The 17,384-nt window shown below is 56.4% G+C and overlaps 5 protein-coding genes across 5 annotated transcripts; 2 read left to right on the top strand and 3 right to left on the bottom strand.

The window, feature by feature from the left end:
* Positions 1-552: 552 nt before the first annotated feature.
* On the bottom strand, positions 553-3,732 carry GGS23DRAFT_619816 (putative MFS transporter; the record flags this gene model as incomplete). The annotated part of the gene is made up of 8 exons (XM_051521044.1): positions 2,996-3,732; positions 2,764-2,834; positions 2,459-2,633; positions 2,231-2,301; positions 2,002-2,170; positions 1,523-1,932; positions 1,206-1,280; positions 553-1,119 (listed from the first exon to the last, which is right to left on the bottom strand). The coding sequence occupies exons 1-8, from the start codon at positions 3,078-3,080 to the stop codon at positions 553-555; spliced, it is 1,623 nt and encodes a 540-aa protein (XP_051372719.1). The 5' UTR covers positions 3,081-3,732.
* Positions 3,733-6,536: 2,804 nt separating this feature from the next.
* GGS23DRAFT_619806 (uncharacterized protein) lies at positions 6,537-8,260 on the bottom strand. The gene has a single exon (XM_051521043.1). The coding sequence runs from the start codon at positions 7,703-7,705 to the stop codon at positions 6,734-6,736; it is 972 nt and encodes a 323-aa protein (XP_051372718.1). The 5' UTR covers positions 7,706-8,260; the 3' UTR covers positions 6,537-6,733.
* GGS23DRAFT_478431 (40S ribosomal protein S23) lies at positions 8,165-9,372 on the top strand. The gene is made up of 3 exons (XM_051514277.1): positions 8,165-8,300; positions 8,457-8,773; positions 8,964-9,372. The coding sequence occupies exons 2-3, from the start codon at positions 8,515-8,517 to the stop codon at positions 9,140-9,142; spliced, it is 438 nt and encodes a 145-aa protein (XP_051372717.1). The 5' UTR covers positions 8,165-8,300; positions 8,457-8,514; the 3' UTR covers positions 9,143-9,372.
* GGS23DRAFT_562548 (para-hydroxybenzoate-polyprenyltransferase) lies at positions 8,984-11,573 on the bottom strand. The gene is made up of 2 exons (XM_051516028.1): positions 10,966-11,573; positions 8,984-10,899 (listed from the first exon to the last, which is right to left on the bottom strand). The coding sequence occupies exon 2, from the start codon at positions 10,872-10,874 to the stop codon at positions 9,531-9,533; it is 1,344 nt and encodes a 447-aa protein (XP_051372716.1). The 5' UTR covers positions 10,875-10,899; positions 10,966-11,573; the 3' UTR covers positions 8,984-9,530.
* Positions 11,574-12,185: 612 nt separating this feature from the next.
* GGS23DRAFT_562545 (uncharacterized protein) lies at positions 12,186-16,995 on the top strand. The gene is made up of 2 exons (XM_051516027.1): positions 12,186-12,878; positions 13,007-16,995. The coding sequence occupies exons 1-2, from the start codon at positions 12,605-12,607 to the stop codon at positions 16,717-16,719; spliced, it is 3,987 nt and encodes a 1,328-aa protein (XP_051372715.1). The 5' UTR covers positions 12,186-12,604; the 3' UTR covers positions 16,720-16,995.
* The last annotated feature ends 389 nt before the right edge of the window (positions 16,996-17,384 follow it).

Here is a 17,384-nt window from a genome sequence, read left to right as displayed (position 1 = left end):
GGTGTGAAAGTATTATTTCCTGGTTCTCACGGACCGGGGAGGAGGTTATGGGGTAGGTATAGTTACCGACGCGCTGGTCCATTGGATGTGCTGGCTGACCGGTTGGCTAACCGACGGGTGCCAGAGGTCTGGGCCGTTCCGTACAGCCCCAGAAATCCGTCGAACCCCCAGCACCTTGCAGAGTGGACATTAGTTCAATTGCGTGGGCGGTCGGTTGAGCAGCTGGTTTCACTCAGGTGACAAGGAGTAGGTAATTATTTTCCCCCTCTAAGCTACGCGATTGGCCTGCGGCGGCCAAGTTTGGCGTTCCTCCATGAATAGGAAACGATCATAATATGTATTATGTGTACGTGAGTTCTGATGACTACCTACTTTTACTAACATGTGTTCTCGTAATTCCTCGCGGAGACTTTGCTACGGGTAAACAAAGCATATTAGAAAAAGAAAAAGCGGAAAACAGGTTCTTTTGGTAAAGTCCTGCGGTCTCCGCCCATGCCTGTCCGCCCGTAATAGGTATTATGTGTGTCCTCGGTCTCGAGCGGTCCCGGCCAACTAGTGGGTGGTTACCTCTCTGATGCTCTTGAAGTGTAACCGCGCCAGCCAGGTTTCTGACATGTATTTCCTGATCCGCTTCCCCCAGATGATGAAGACGAGGAGGACGAGGTTGTTCGCCAAGAGCACGCCGCCGAAGATGCCTGCCATCACCACGGCGTAGCCGCTCTCCATGACCCAGTCCAGGACCTTGACCCCAAACCCGAAGCTGATGGCCTGCTTGCCAATGTTCATGGCGATCAGCATCTCGGATGTGTTGGAATAGTACGAGTCCACCGCGTAGGCGAGCGTGAACGAGAAGAAGAAGTAGGCGGCCCAGTAGTTCATGGCTCCGCCCACGAAGAAGCCTATCCAATGCAAGCCCCTCTCGGCGGTGAACCCGTACAGAACTACCCCGGCGGGGCCGATCAGCATGGCAGGCAGCATGACGCCCAGACGCATCTCAGCCTCGCGGATGCCGTTGTTGCGCTTCGTAAAGTAAGCTGCGAGGCGGTCTGAGGACGACGTGAAGGGTATGGCGAGTCCGTAGCCGACTACGGAGGCCAGAGAGAAGAGCCCAGAGTTGGTCTGTATGCAGGTTAGCGATGCTAATGACGATGCTGGTGACGATGACGGGCGCTCGATAGTTCAGCTGCTTCCCCAGGTTGGCTTACCACTGGCCAGTTGTACGGAGGTGACACGATCAAGATCGGGAAAGTGTAGGAGAAGGCCAAGGCCGATAATCCAATCTGCCACACATCATGTCAGTAGAAGGTCACCCAGGATCCCCTGTCTACTATTCTGTAGTCCCGCAGCTCTACAGTTCTACCATTCTACACTACTCAGACTACTCCTTCATTCCTTTGAAGGAGGCAGGGGGGGCTTGCAGGAATGCAAGATAAGATGACGCACTGTAAGTTTGTTAGCTGTCATGTTCTTGTGTTGTCGACGGGTATGTAGACATGTGATGGCCCACGTGAAAGGAGGCAACTTGACTACGCTTACCATTGATTCCGAAAGTAGTAATCACCCACAGCGACTGAGGCGCTAGGAAATAAGTCCACGAGCGAATCATCGTCATGAATAGGGGGACGTCAGGGTCGACCCTCCCCTTGAGACTCAGCGTCTCGATAAAAGTCTTGCGGCTGGGCACAACGTAGCCGGTCTCCCGGTCTCCCTTCTCGAACTCCTGGACACCTTCCTTCTCCGAGGCATTTGACGGTGTGGGGGGCGTCATGTGGGCTGCCCGGTCGTAGGAAGTCTCCTCGACGTAGAAGAAGGCCATGATGAGGAGCACCATGGCGAACGCGAACTCGACATAGAAGAAAAGCCTCCACCCGAGGCCGGCGTTGAGCATGTATCCCGCGGGGAGGCCGGCAAACGTTCCGAGACATAGGCAGACTATAACAGGAAACGGTTAGATCTCGACTAGGGGAAGAGGCATCGCCTCTTTCTCGTCTGGCGGTTTACCTGTGTAGTAGCCAATGCGCTTCCCTCGCTCGTGCAGGTAGAAGATGTCGTTGACCAGCTGGACAGGCAGGGCCTCGCACACCGACGATCCGAAGCAGTGGACGAGACGGGCTGCCAGGAGCCCATTGTACGACGTGCACTGGGAGGAGGCTATCAAGCCCACGGCGAACTACGGCTTCCCTGTCAGCACTTACGCGTGGCGATATTTCTGTGGCGTCGCGCGCCTTACCGTGAGGAGCGAGAAGAGCATGACCGGTCGGCGGCCAAACTTGAGGTAGCAGGGCACGAAGACCAACGAGCCTAGGGCACACATATACGCGTCAGCATCCACCCACACGCACGCACACACACTCGCTCGTTCTCACAGCCCCCTCCATCTGTTCGTTCCATCCCCCGTCCCACCTTCCGTCGACTACGTCCGAGTGACACATGAAGAAGATACACAGATATGACCTACCGAATCCGAAGGCGAGGTTTGGGTACGAGATGAGCTCGGACGCCACCCCGGGCGTGATCCCGAACTCACGGGACCAGAGCTCTATGTAGGGCGAGGGCCCGATGATGGCAGCGTTGCCGAGAAAAGAGTAGACGGAGCAGATGACCAGGATCATCGTCTTCTTGAAATTGGTCCACTATGATTGTCCCCTCTCTCATACGCACGCGTCAGGACACTTTGCGCCGGCGGGTGGGGGAAGGGCGCTCGCGACGGCTTGCGATCGCCGCCGGCCGCGGCGATCGACGAACGCACGTGCACGTACATACCTGCAAGGGGTCGTTCGGGTCCTCCGCCGGGACCGGGAAGAGCGCCTGGCCATATCCAGTGTCGTCGCCCTCTAAGTGCGAAGGGAACAGGAGAGCGCGTTAGCTAACCCTCGGAGAACGGCAGATAAAGAGGGGAGGCAAGTTGTTGTTGTTGTTGTTGTTGTTGTTGTTGCGTGGAGGCCTGACGACCTCCACAACTGCGCGATTCGCGGGATCGTCGACGGTCACTTACCGGCTGCTTGGAGGTTGACGGTGCCGGGGATGTTCTCTTCGTGCGCGTGGCTGTGCGACAGATGGGCGCGCGGTTTGGATGCCATGGTGGAGGGTTGGATGCGATCGATGGGAGGGATAAAGAGGCTCCGATGCAGATCAATCTAGCTTCCCAAGTTCCCGGATGCCAGCAAAAAAAATAAGGAATCAGGCAATTAAATAGAGAAGAGGAGAGGGCAGAAAGGAGTCAGAGGACGAGGGGCTGGCTGAGGCTGATAGCAGGGTAGGCTGTTAGCCTGCGTGTCTCATGTCACGCTGGTTTGTTGAGCATCTACCTGCTTTGCGGGACTTGCTGGCGCTGATTGCTCGTGGTAGTGAGGCTACTTAGATGCTAAACTAGGTGAACAGGCTTCCGGGTCGATCGTCTTTCTCTCGCGCGTCCTCGTTTCGCGATCTCGCCGCACGGATGGGGTCTAAGAGCGCACGCGCAGGACCGGTGGTGGCTCTCCCCCGTCCTCTGACCCCCAGGCCAAGAACGCGGACTCTGGGCCTTGTATCTAAAGTCGCGGGGGAGGGCCTAGTGGAGAGGGAAATCTGGGGTCCCCATCTGCCGTCTATAATGAGGAGGGCCTATAGCCCCCTTGCCGGTGCGGAGAGAAATAAGGGGGAGGGTGAGCCAGCGTTGGTCTGGAGCCGGGATGGCCCCAATTATTCCAAGAAAATCCCCCCCCCGTTCCTTGATCTTATTTAGGCCGGCCTCTACCCACTACGTAGTCCTACTACCGACTACTACCACAACCACGAGGCAGCCAGGAGACGACATCTCGGGGATTTGCCTCTGTTTTTTTATTGCCGATGAGCGGGGAGGAAGAGAGGAGAGAAGCGCACGCGGCTGGCAACTCGCCACCACCTCGCCTAAGTAAACCCATTGCGTCGACAAGCTACCCCAAAATATGTGCTGAGAACAAGCATACAGCCAGTAGCTCCCCTCTCTCACTAGCATGCATATCGTATGCATAGAGCTATGAGGAGTGTGCGATAGTATTCGCCCAGATCCTGTGTGGTGCGGTGGCATCTGGAATGTCGCCGTCGACTGACTTATGTTTTCTCAAGGGTTCTCTCTAAAACGCAAGTAGGCTAGTTAACCAACTATGCGGAGAAGAGATGGGGAGTGTTATTTCTTAGCTCTCTCTCTCTCTCTCTCTTTGAGAAGACAAAATGAGTAAACCCAGAAACACCGGGTTGGTAATACAAGCCGCGCATAAGGCCCCAAGAAGGGATTCTATAATTAACACTACCGGTTATTAACTACCTAAGTCAATTAATTATGCTGCTCCATACATATGCGCGCCTCGGCCTGGGGAAGCCGTCGTCAACTCGGATCGTCTGCCGGGCGATCGAGGCTCCAGAAGCGAATGTGATGTGCGTGTGGGCCAACCCCGTGGGAAGGAAAGTCTTGACTTGATGACCGAACCGTTGGCAATGGTGATCATCACGCGTGGGCCGTGGCTAGTCCCCAGGTCCGAGTCCCGGGTGTGGATGAGAGACAAGAAAGGATCTGGAGTCTTCTACCCCAACTACCGCCGCCGACGCGCCAACGCCGCCATCCCGGCCAGCTGGAACCGCGGCCATAAATGTGCGCCCGAGGGCGCCGCCTATTTATGAGTACATCTGTTTAATGTATTTAGATCGACACATGGACACTTGCCGCCCCAACTTAGCTCCCGCCCATCCATGCGCACCTACATGCTCCTTTTTATAATTGTTGATTTTGGGGAATGGGTTGGTGTGAGCAAAGAGACCTGTTTCCGAGGTTACCGAAATTTTCCAATTGACGGATGTTCTAATCGACATATGGAAGGCCTGTCGCAATAACTTCTCTCTCTCCCTCTCTCACCTTCGCATTTGTGGCTCATGCTGCGTATTTCACAATGCATGATGCAATTTTCAATGCTTGCAAAGGAACAATAGGGGGTGGCCTTAAGCGAGGTTGATTTCTGTGTGTATCTCCGGTTCGGGGCTATGCGGGTTGATTGGTTCGTTGGCTTGCTCCGCCAACCTCCCCCCTCTTCGTCGTCTTCCTCGTCGTCCTCCTCTTCCCTCTTCTTCTCTCGTCCTCCCCCAATCCGGGTTCTTGTCACCGTCATAGTGGACACGCTATCGATATTTATGTGCCTTGGCCTTGAAATTAGCTAGCTTCCGAGGTTCCCGTCCAGGCCGGTTCTAGAGTAGTTTGACAGATCAGCGACTCCCGTCGCCGCCGAGGCCGGTGCGGTCTTTTTCATACCCTCTAATGCTTGCAGGGTGGAATCAATGCGTCCGGCGTCGTCGACGTTGATTTGTGATGCTCCCAGCGTCTGAATAAATCCACCAAAATATTTGTCCGCTCCGAGTAGGGACGCCGCCCATCATCGTACGGTGAGTTCGCCAAGGTATTCTGCAGCATATACCCGCCCCCCTAGTTCCCGCGAGGACCGAAGGATTGGAAGCGTGGTCTCTTCTCGTTGGGCAGAAGTCGAGATATGGGTACGTGTCGCCCGGGCCACTTGCCCGAAATGGCCAGGAATCTGGAGATAGCTGCCATTGACCATTCGTTGCCCTTCATTGCCTTTCGCTGCCTTTCCGCATTCGAAATGAAGAGGCCGGCGGTGAGAACCCAAAGAACTAGGATCCGACCCAACCCCTCCAAAGTCGGCCGCGTCGCAGCGTCCCCCGTCCAATTAAGGAAGGCGAATTCGCCTGCCAACCACCCGATATCGATGTGCGGTGTGTGGATATGGCCAATATCACCGTCTTGCATGTGTAAGCCGAGACCGTCTTCGGACCAAGGTAAAGATGAGAGATAGAGAGATAGAGAGAGAGACCTCAATGTAGGTATAAGAAGCCTGAGGATCCGCAAGCTCGTGGAGACTGGTTCCCTTGTGAGGTCCAAGGGCATTTATGCCTTATCCCAACAACCGCCCCAAACCCAACCAAACAACCATACCCAACGACCATTGTCGTCAGTAGACAGGATGCAGGCCTTCTCCATCCTCGTCACTGTCGTCATGGCTGTCATGGCCACGGCCTCCGCCGCTGCGGAAGCTAAGGTGAGTCTTTTATTCCGATTCGACGCTTATATACGACGTGTGTACGGCCCCGCGTACTGACTTCGGTATCAACAGCTCGAGCCACAAGGGTTTTCGGAGTCGGCATGACTCGTGGCCGCGGATAGGATCCCGGTGAGCGCAGTCCGCCATTGGATTGACCGGATCCCGTCCGCGCCCGTACTACGAATACCCGAAGACATCTCAGGCATTGGATAGCCTCGGGAGGCGCCGGAGTAGGCACACGTGTGGAAGAGGAAGCATGCCCACATATCTGTCATGTTACGAGCGTTATGAGCAACCGGCTTCTAGTTCAGGATGGGACGAGATCTGAGGATCGTTTTTATGAGGACAGCGTGTGCTCGACTTGGACCATCTGTACATACATCAGCCATTCTCCGACCACCATGCGGCGCTCATGAACCTGCCGCTTGGTGCGTTAGCAGCCTCATCAGGCCAATACAATCTCCTTTGTATGCATCCAAACCGCCAAAGAGAAATTATAGGGGCCCAACTGCGGAGTGAATCCACCCGTCGATCCATTGCCCCCACGGCAAGCAAAGCTTGATACCCGGTACCCGCTGGTGACCCCATAACGCCTATCGCTCGTAATGCATATACACACACATACGTAGTAGCCATACATAATAGCTCAGCAGTGGATGATATCGTCTTTAGGCCCTCACGTTATCCGGCAGGGTGCTATCCGCCCAAATGTTCCGGGTCTCTTCCTCGACCGCTCTCATGGCGATGGCTACCTCCTCTAGCTTCTCGACCACATCCCTAACGCCCTGATCGATCTTGGAAAAGTACCGGTCGTTCGCCTCGCGCCTGTTTCTCGCGAGGAGTATATCCCGCTCCGTCTCTTCCTCGAGCCTGGCGCCGAGCCGCTCGCGGTTCGCGGTCCCGCTACTGCCAGGGCGCGCGCTGCCGGTCCCAGCGGTCGTGCTCTTGGGGGCCTCGGTGGCCTCCGTCGCGCCTGCTCCACCGCCACCCCCGCCTGCGCCCCTCCCCATGCCCGCGGATATAGTCGGGACAAGACCGGCGCCCCCTGCAGCGGCAGCGGCGGCGGTAGCAGCCATCTCGGCGAGGGCGCCCTTGAGGCTGGGCACCTCGGCGGCGGCGGCGGCGCCAGAGGCAGACGAAGCCGGCGCGTCGGGGACGACGGCCTCGTCGGCCTCGCTGCGCGCCCACGCCTGCGCGAGCCCGATCTGGGCGGCGCGCAGGTCGGCGAGCTTGCGGTCGTGCTCGGGCCCGAAGATGTGGGTGCCGCCGCCGGCCGACAGCTCAATCTCCTGGAGCGTGAGCTGCATCTCGGCCCACAGCGCGTCGGCGCGGTCGGCGGTGGCACCGCTGCGCGCCGAGTCGCCGGTGCGCAGGCGGGGGCCCAGCGGCGAGCGGGTGCGCGGCGCGCGCGACGGCGCGGTCGTGGCGGCCTGCGAGTGCGATCGCGAGTACGACTGTGAGTGGCGCGTCGGCGCGTTGTCGCCGCCGCCGCCGCCGTGCCCGTATGGCGAGGGAGTCGGGCCGCCGGCGCCTACTCCAGCGAGCGAGACATGTGAAGCTGCGGGGGAGGGACGCGGGAAGAGGCTCGGCGGAGGGTCGCGAGTTTTGGAGGTGCTCCGTGTTAAGTCGAGGTTGGCCATGGCTCCATTTTCGCCAATGGTGTCGGCCGGGTGAGGGATATAGAGAGAGGGAAAGAAGGAAGAGAATAAGCGATGGGATCGATGACTGGCTTGCCTTCACAACCAAAAATCCATGGGGAAAGGTGTGTTCCTGTAGAAGAGCGAGGATGAAGTCCTCGTCGAGCGGGAGAGGAAAGAGGCTTGAGCGATGGACTCGATGGCCGATTGAGCGCGGTGATTGGCTACTTGCTCGTAAGTTGGGATGTCCGTGTCCCAGGTTACGACTGCGCAACGCAACCTGTCATTATGTGAGAAGAGCATAGCCACAATGCGTCCCGCATCTTGTGGACAACCCCGGTGGCTGGCCCGCTAGTGTGTGGCTAATATGAGCGCGGGTGGCTGGTGAGAACGAGAGCTCACTTCAGCCACAATGGTACTTAGATACTCTGATCCCGTTCGCTAGGGCGGGCAACCCTTAGCAATTGTGCACTGCCAGTACCGTGAAAAAAATTAACCGAGAAACTTCAATCATCCACGAACCGGCCTAGAAGGACAACCTCCATTCAAGTTGCACCCTCAACAACCCCGTCTTCTCAGCGATACCACACATCAATCGGTAGGTTCAAAGCGTCCCGTCAGCCAGCTCGATCCGATCCCTACACAACATCCCACCTAAGCTCGATCTGAATACTCTTAGTGCCCGCCAATTCTTCTCCCACTGCCCGCCGCACTCCCCTCTATATCCTTACAAACCACTCATACATACCGCCGACGCCCCTTACCGACCTGTTCCTCGCTAACGACGCCCCTCCGCCGCTGCTCTAGCAATCATGGGTAAAGGAAAACCTCGTGGACTCAACGCCGCCAGAAAGCTGCGGCTGCACCGAAAGGAGCAGAAGTGGGCCGACCTCGGATACAAGAAGCGCGCTCTCGGTACCGCGTTCAAGTCCTCGCCGTTCGGTGGCTCTTCCCACGCCAAGGGCATCGTCCTCGAGAAGGTCGGCGTCGAAGCCAAGCAGCCCAATTCCGCCATCCGGAAGTGCGTCCGAGTACAGCTCATCAAGAACGGAAAGAAGGTCACTGCTTTCGGTACGATACCCCTCTCTCCCTTCCCCCGGGCGCTGATATTCTGTCTGTCTATGTTGTATGGCGCACGCCGCGACGAAAGAAGTATTGAGATAAGGGGGAGATATTTTACAGTAGTGGCGGCGGCAAGAGCAAAGGTTGCTAGGTCGTGCGACGAAGGGTCGGCTTAGCTAACATAATACCTTCTTATCAGTCCCCAACGACGGTTGCTTGAACTTCGTAGACGAGAACGACGAGGTCCTCCTGGCTGGTTTCGGTCGCAAGGGCAAGGCCAAGGGTGATATTCCCGGTGTGCGATTCAAGGTCGTCAAGGTCTCGGGTGTCGGTCTGCTGGCCCTGTGGAAGGAGAAGAAGGAGAAGCCGAGGTCGTAGACGGGGGCGGCTCGGTTTCGGGGGCGAAACGGTATTAAAAAAAGGAATACGCGTGACGAAGAGAACATCATTTGGGCATGCGGAGTCGATACGGCTTGCTTTGTTTCATCGGCATCATGAGGTCAGGGCCTTGATACACTTTTCATAGGTGGACGCGATCCAAGAATAGAGGTCGGTTTGTCGCCAGAGCACACACTGTTTCTCATCCGAAAGGATTATGGTGACCTGGTAAGCACTTGGCTACCACGGTTGTGAACCCGATCCATGTTTGTGGTAATTATTGAAGTCGTCCGCTTTTCTATGTAACGGTGGTCTAAATTGGTCTAAATCCAATTATACATGGGTAATGTGCAACATGTGGTGGTACATCCAAGAATACTGAGGCATCCTATTCGGCTTCCTTCTCGCCTGCCTCGATTCGTGCCGGGTCCTCTCCGAAGTACTTGAGCAGATAGTCTGCCCCGAGACCGAGGCTGATAACGCCGCCGGTGATCCAGCTCCCGTTGGCAAACCACCACCAGCAGTCCTGGACGCTCTTGAGGTCGACCTTCCTGATCATGTAACCGAGAGTCAGGGCGGCGCCGCCGCAGCTCCCGATGAAGAAGGCGGGCCCAGCCCCCGTGGCGGTGCCGGCAGCAGCGAGCAGACCGATCTGGACGGCAGCAGCAGCGGTGAGGATCTTCTTGGTGTCCGGGTCGTGCTTGAGGGCGATGCTCTTGATGCCGGCCTTGGCGTCGTCGCGGATGTCCATGTGGGCGTAGATCATGTCGTAGAGGATGGTCCAGGCGACGTTGCTGGTGTAGAGAAGAGCGGCGGCGGCGAACGGGCCGGTGTTTCCCTCGGCGAGCAAGTCGATGCCTAGAGCGGGGAAGCCCATGACGGCGCCCCAGGAGAAGGTGAGGCCAAGGACGAACTGGGGGTAGTAGGTGACGCGCTTGGCGAGAGGGTAGGCGGCGACGAGCAGGAGGCTCGGCGTGGCGTAGTAGAAGCAGGCGGGCTGGGGCAGCTGGAGGAGGACGGCGAGGCCGGCGAGGAGCTGGGCGGCGACGTAGGCGAGGGCGTGCGGGGGCGAGAGGGCGCCGCGGGCGAGGGGGCGGTGGCGCGTGCGCGCGACGTGGGGGTCCAGGTTGCGATCCCACAAGTCGTTGATGGAGCAGCCAGCGCCGCGCATGACGATGGCGCCGGCGAGGAAGAGCGCGGCGGTTCCGGTGACGGCGAGCGGGCCCGCGGGGTCGGCCGACGAGAGCGTCAGCGGCGCCGCGAGCAGCGTCGAGAACAGGCACGGGAAGTATAGGTAGTACGTGCCCGCGGGCTTGTCGATCCGGATCAGCTCCGCGTACGGCACCCACGACGCGGGCAGCCGCGCGAGCAGGCCCGACGTGGGCGGCGAGTACGACGCCGCGGTCGTCGGCGCGGTCTGGGGCGAGGACGAGGGCGGGCCGATCGTGTGGGCAGCGCGCTGGTTCCTCGAGCCAGACGACGGCGACGATAGGGGGATTACGTGTTTGGGTCTGAGGAAGCCGAGGGCAACCGCCGGCGTTGCTGCGGCTGGGAGCGGACTCTTTCTTCTCCCCCAGGCGCAGTTTGACGCCGACGAGCTGAGTCTCGAGAGGCTGTTGCGGGGCGGTGGTGATAGAGGCAACCCCCACGGAAACAGGCCCGAAGACGCCAGCCGGCTGCGGGATAGCAGCAGGCGGCCAGCGCCCCTGGACACGATGGGCTGATGCGTCATGTCCAGCGCTGAGACCTGTGTATTTCTAAAGGGGTAATGTTGTTAGCCGGAGTGTCCAGGCGGACTAGGTGGGGTGAAGAGAAAATTCTACCTAGGGGTGTCCGAGAGAGAGAGAGGAGAGGAGGATAGGGATGATGAGATGAGTGTAAATCAAGCGACCCTTAGTAAACCGCACTCGAGGCTTTTCGAACGGCGGGATCAGATATGCGGCCCAGCCATCGCCGGAGTAGAGGGCGAGTTCTGGTCTCACCACTACGAGCGTTGGTTTTTACACGCAAATGCCGATGTAGATAGATGGACAGATGGACACCTAAGATAGGGGAAACACGTACCTGTCTCTCTCACACACACACTCTCTTTCTATGAGTCTATGAGAATATTCCTCCCCACTGCCTCCCAGCCATATTCACTCGCTCTCTAGATACTATTTTCCTCTAAAAACAGACGCTCACAACGCACTGAGTGGAAGCATTTCGCAGAGATCTTGTAGCTGCTTAGTAGGTGGGTACCTAGGTACGCTTCCAATAGCGGGTAAGAGGTAAATACACATTTTACATTGCGGCACCTGAGCAATCAGGCATCAAGAAAGGAGCCCTGTGATTGGTGGAATTGAAGAAAAACACGCAACAGCTAACTGTTTGTAAAACGCTGCATTTAAGCCCTTTTAGCAGTTTAGTTTTTACACCTTCAATTGATCAACTAGGTTCAGCTTTCAACACATCTTGTATGCCTTACAATTAAGGCAGCGAGGCCATGAGTGTGAACCGCCAAAACGCACAATATTACATGCCTAGGTATATACATATACATATACATATACATATACATAAACCCCCGGATCAGGCTTAGGGTCTGAAGAAAAGCGAGAGATGTCAAAGTTGGTACTGCATATGTACATTTGGCAGCACCTAGCTCTTCTGGGTACCTAGCAGGAACTTTTATATATCACCTAACCCACGTGGGGCAAAACGGTGTATATGTACCTGGGTATCTAGGTACTTTCAGCGATATGCCCTGAATTGATGATGTGAATGCATTACAGGTACGTACTAGGTACGTGGAAGGTCCCTACCCCGTTGTAATGAAATGATGGGATAATACGGTTTATATCACACTATACCATATTATCACGCTTAAAGTCATATAAACCCTAGTAGAAATAGCTAGAATCTCTAGGTACCTGGGTATACCTCACTTACACGTACGTTACGTTGAGGGGCGGGGTACGTATCCTCGACCGAGTTGCCTGCGGACCTCTTGACGACTTAGGTACCTCCTACGCGCGCACTGACCTGACGGTTGGCTGCCAACCTCGCGGTCGGCAATCCTGCTTAGATTGTTTCCTTCCCTCGCATTTTTCCCCCAGCTTCGCCTCCTCGTCATCACACACTCACACATCCCTTCTCTTTTTTTCCCTTCATCTCTGCAATCACCCTTTGCGCCTATGATCTGCTGCGCTCTGGGGAGTTGTCGCTTTCCAGAGTGTCCCATTCCACACGTGCCTAGGTCGCAAGTTACCAGGGGCTTGTTGACGTAAAAAAAAAAACGCGGCTCTCTTGCGGGCGCGTCTGTCTATCTAGCTTTTCCGTGGCCATCTTTGCGCACAACCCCTCGCCTTCTTCGATCGTCTCTACATCCCTTACTCCTCCATGTGTGTCCCGGGGCACTACACCCGGCCTTGAGCTCTCCAGCTAGCTAGCCGTTTATAGAGATCACGTATCGTCGCCAAAATGCCGTCTCCGATGCACCACCCCCAAGCCAAGTTCGATCCGATCCCCCCGGATCTCGACCTCCATGCACTTGTCGACAGGACCCCCAACTTCGACTGGGTCGTACGCATCTCCACCGCCCACATTAGGCGTCTAGGCCCCTCCGGTTTCGAGAAGTTGGTACAGCTTCACGTCATAGAGGGAGGTCGGCCGCTTGTCATCGAGGGGTGGAATAAGGTCCTACCCGAGAGACTATTCAGCGCCTCCTGGCTGGAGAGCGCGTACGACAAGAAGCGTAAGCTGTTCTGTCCTCCTTCTCTTCCCTCCTTCTCCCTCCCCCGCTTTCCTTGCCATGAAGGCCTATTTGGTGGTGTAGGGCCGGAACCGCGCGCTGGCCGTGGAAATGCTGATTATGATGGACAGAGGAAAATGTTCGCGATATCACTTCGCAAACCGATATTCCGATGACTATGGGTCATTATCTACGGTCGATGCGACAGCTGACAAATCAGTGGTCTCCTAACAACTTCCGCGATGAACGACGACAGCGTCTCTACCTGAAAGATATAGATTGCCCCCCTGAATGGTACAACCACCTAAAGAAGGTCATACCCCCGAATGTCTTCTACATGAACGAGAACGTTAGCGCGAACCCGGCCGCGGATGCTCGGAACGACGATATTTTCGGCGCCCCCGAGAAAACCTCCGCCGTCGCGGGTGATCTGATGAGTAGTCTCCCGGAGGAGATGCGCGCTCAGAATTTGATGTGCTACATCGGCCACGAAGGAACGTATACACCTGCGCACCGGGAGATGTGCGCAAGCTTGGGACAGAATATCATGGTCGAGGCCTCGGGGGATAAGGATGGAGAGAAGCCGGGTAGTTCTATTTGGTTCATGACCGAGACCAAGGAGCGTGAGGTCGTCCGCGAATACTTTCTCTCCATGCTCGGCCACGACATCGAGATTGAGAAACATTTCGCTCAAATTAACGCCTGGAAGAAGGCCAACTTTTCCGTCTATATCGTGGAGCAGAAAGTAGGCGACTTTATCTTGGTCCCCCCCCTAGCGCCTCACCAAGTTTGGAATCGTGGGACGAGAACAGTGAAGGTTGCGTGGAACAGGACGACTGTCGAAACTCTCGGCTTAGCCCTCAGTGAAGCCCTGCCGAAGGCACGACTCGTCTGCCGAGACGAACAGTACAAAAACAAGGCTATCATCTTTTACACCCTCGACAAGTATCATAAGGAACTCGAGTCCTTCGAGGAAAATACCGAGCTCGGTCTGCTAGCGCTCGGCCAAGAGTTTATGCAGAACTCATCGCGCGTGAGGCAGATGGCCAACGATTTCAGACACTTATTTCAGCTTTTCACGGAGATTCTAGTGGGCGAGATGTTTGGTCAGAAGCAGATGAATGTCGAGTACATCCCGTTCGACTCGAACATCACATGTTCGTATTGCCGGTCCAACATCTTCAATCGCTTCTTAACCTGCAAATGCTGTGTTCGCCAGCTGGTCAATGGCGATGAGGATACGTACGATATCTGCATGGAATGCTACGCCATGGGCCGCTCGTGCGTCTGCATCTCGGGCCTCCAGTGGTGCGAGCAGTGGAAATGGTCTGATCTCGTCGAGAGACATGAGACCTGGCGAGCGATGGTAATCAAGCAGGATGGATTCGTCGACATCAACCTGTCTCCCCAGCCTCTAGAGATCGCGCGAAAAAGATCTGGCAAGAAATCCGTGGCCCAGATTTGCCAGGACCAACTTCGGCGGCGACCCTGGAACGACATCACAAAGCCGCCTGAGCCTCACACCGAGGAGGAGGACGAACCCGAGGTCGATGACGAGGGCCGGGTTAAGAAGAAGCCCAGGTGGAGGAGGCGCAAGAAGAAGGGCGAGATCCACCGCTGCCATGTCTGTTGCCACAAGGAATACACGTATAAGCTGAGTTTTTGCACCACGTGCACGAACGCCTATTGCTACGGCGTCTTGTGGCGGGCGTTTGACATGATGCCGCAAGCAGTGATGGAGAAAGAGCACTGGCAATGTCCCAAATGCCTCCAAGTTTGCAATTGCGGGGCGTGTCGGCAGAGTGGAAATGGAAATCCATATCAACCAAAGAACACCCTCCTTGGGCACGACACACGTCCTATCGCGGACGACCGCAGCGTCGAGTCGATTGTCGACTTCCGACAACACAACCTTAATTGGCTGAAAGCCGCTGGAGAGGAGAACCGGAGCAAGGACACGAGACGGATGCAGCGACTGAAGCAGCAGGCAGATGCCGAAAAAGCCAAAGACCCGCTGGCGTCACTGGATGCCGCAGAGGATGCTCCTCACGAAATGGACTCGGCTCTCCAAGATTCGATTATGAATGGTTACGGCGATCAAAGCCACGCCCTGGGCACGGCTGCTGGGGCTATGCCTAATTACGAAAACGACCAGCCACCTCCTGTCGAAGCTCCAGCCAACGAAAAGCCGCCCGATGGCCACATCGAGAGCGCCGACGTATCCGCCTTGCAGAATGACGAAGGCGACTCGGTCTACCCAGATCTTTCCGAATATCCCGACCCGTCGATGATGGCTGGCAGACGAATGATGGGCATGGGATTCTACGACCAAGATGAGAGTGCTGATAAGATTCTGTTTGAGTCTTTCCAGATGCCGTCTGCTGAGTCCATAAACAATGAGCCTGAAATTTCCGACTTTGTCAAGAAAACACTTCGACTAGCGAAAAGAAAGGCGAGACTAGAGACAGATCAAGATCCAGACTTCAGGGGACCCAAGAGTCATTTTCGCAAAAAGCCTAGGGTCGGAAACATCGACCAATTTGACAACTTGGACCCAGCCCTGCTTGGTGTCGTTGGCGAGATTATCTCTACCCCGACAGGGGCTGCTCCTGGCAGCGAATTAAATGGAAACCCCCAGCAGTCGGTCGACGGCGCCGTCGAGGAACAGGCACATAACGAGGAGGTTCCACCAAATTCTCCTCCCAAGCAGAGCAAGTCGACTCTCCCCGTGGACCCCCTACGACCTACCCTGCGGCATGCTAAGCCGAAGACATCATATGTGGAAGCCGAGGATCCCGTAGAAGACCTAGAGGACGCCGTTCCGGTTGATTCGCTGCAAATTTTTGGGCCCGAAAACGAGGATGGCGTCCCGGAGGACGCTAACCCTGTAGACCTTGCGGCGGACGCAATCCGCGCCTTGACCCAGCGTCCTAAGGATACCGAGACACCAGCAGTCGCAACCGCGACGCCGAAATCTACCGGCAAACGACGAGGTCGGCCACCCCGAAGTTCTCTTGGCATAACTAGCGCTCCGTCGTCAGGCAGGAGACCCGGCCGCCCTCCTGGACGACCTAGAAAGTCTCTCCCCAACGATGCCACAGATGGCGATGTCGCTACCGCAGAGGGTGCCGACAACTCTAATGTGACGGTTGACGAGCTCGAGGCTCAACTCGCGCAAGAATTAGGTGACGACCCAGACCGAGATATGGAGACACGATCGCCAGCGACCCCATCTCGCGGAGGTTTGGTGAAAAGAAGAGGCCGGCCCCCGGGAAGGCCCCGCACTAAATCGCTGGCACGGCCTCCTTCCGACCCAGAGCCGTTGCCGGACATACGATTCATGTCTATGAGGGAACGGGCCGCGATGAGAGGTCGGAAGATTAGAATAAGCTCTCGAAAGACAAGAGCCGAGCAGTCCGGAAGCCCTGCTACGACTTCGGCAAGAGAGGCACCAAAGGAAGCCTCTACTGCCACAACCGAAGGTAGTATAGACAAACCAGCAGATGATGTCAACGGCGAGGAGGAAAGTGTGTCTAGCCCTAAGCGAGGCCGGAAGGAATTAGATGACGACGATTTCGAGCCCGGTGACGCGGCCGCTTCTCCTGCACCGAGCTCTCTACCAGAACAAGACGGGTCGGGACGCCGACCCACAAGGCGGTCGAGTGGCCCTACCGTCGTTAGACTCTCGATCTCGGATTCCGGTGACAGTGATTCATCGCAGTCGGACGATTCTGGCGACGACCATCCCTCTAGGAAGCGCTTTGTTGCATCGCGCGGCCGGGGAAGGGGTAGAGGAAGGGGACGAGGAGGGAGAGGCAGAGCGAGTATGCGTGGCCGGGGCTAGTCGAGCCACTACGGAATGCACCGGGTTTCTCAGTCTTCTTTTTTTTTTTTATTCAAGTTGGCAGTACAGCCAAACAGGCAAGCTCGCCAACAACCATGTAAATTCCCCGCGTTACTGCTACACATGGATAATTAGTCGATCTTGCTTCCATTGTCAAAAATTCACCTCAAGTACAACCAAGGATCTGTCGCGTCAAAAGCGAGCCGGGTATGGTGATGGATGCGTAGGAATGCGCCTGTTCGCTCGTACCGTAGTGTATTGCCTGCCTCAAGTGTCACTTATACTAGGTGTAGGTATAGATTGTTCGAAACTTGTGACCACGCACGCGCCTTGGGGGGAGGGGGGTGACAGCCAACCCCTATTTACTCCACGACACGAAGCCGGCTACCGCAAGCGAGTGTTTCGGGTTAGAAAGCGTCGAGGCCCGCTGGCATGTTTCGGGACATTCTGCTCGTGAATGGCAACTCGTCATTGCCGTGTTTTGTCGCGGCGTGTCACGGGAGGAGAGGGGGAGGAGGGTCAAATAGGGGTTATGACGCCCTTTCGTGTGCGGTAGCTGCGATAGCCCTCTCTGTTTAGGAATGCGGATATGTAGACGTAGGAATGGCAACTTGTGGGGAGACGATTCGTAAGCTGGCTATCTAGGCTGCTGTATCTCATCAGTG

This window comes from Durotheca rogersii, assembly GCF_024521655.1.
Source record: "Durotheca rogersii strain YMJ 92031201 chromosome Unknown GGS23scaffold_7, whole genome shotgun sequence".
In the NCBI taxonomy this organism is placed as follows: domain Eukaryota; kingdom Fungi; phylum Ascomycota; class Sordariomycetes; order Xylariales; family Xylariaceae; genus Durotheca; species Durotheca rogersii.
The sequence above is the reverse complement of the archived record's forward strand: the minus strand, read 5'-3'. Positions and strand labels throughout refer to the sequence as shown.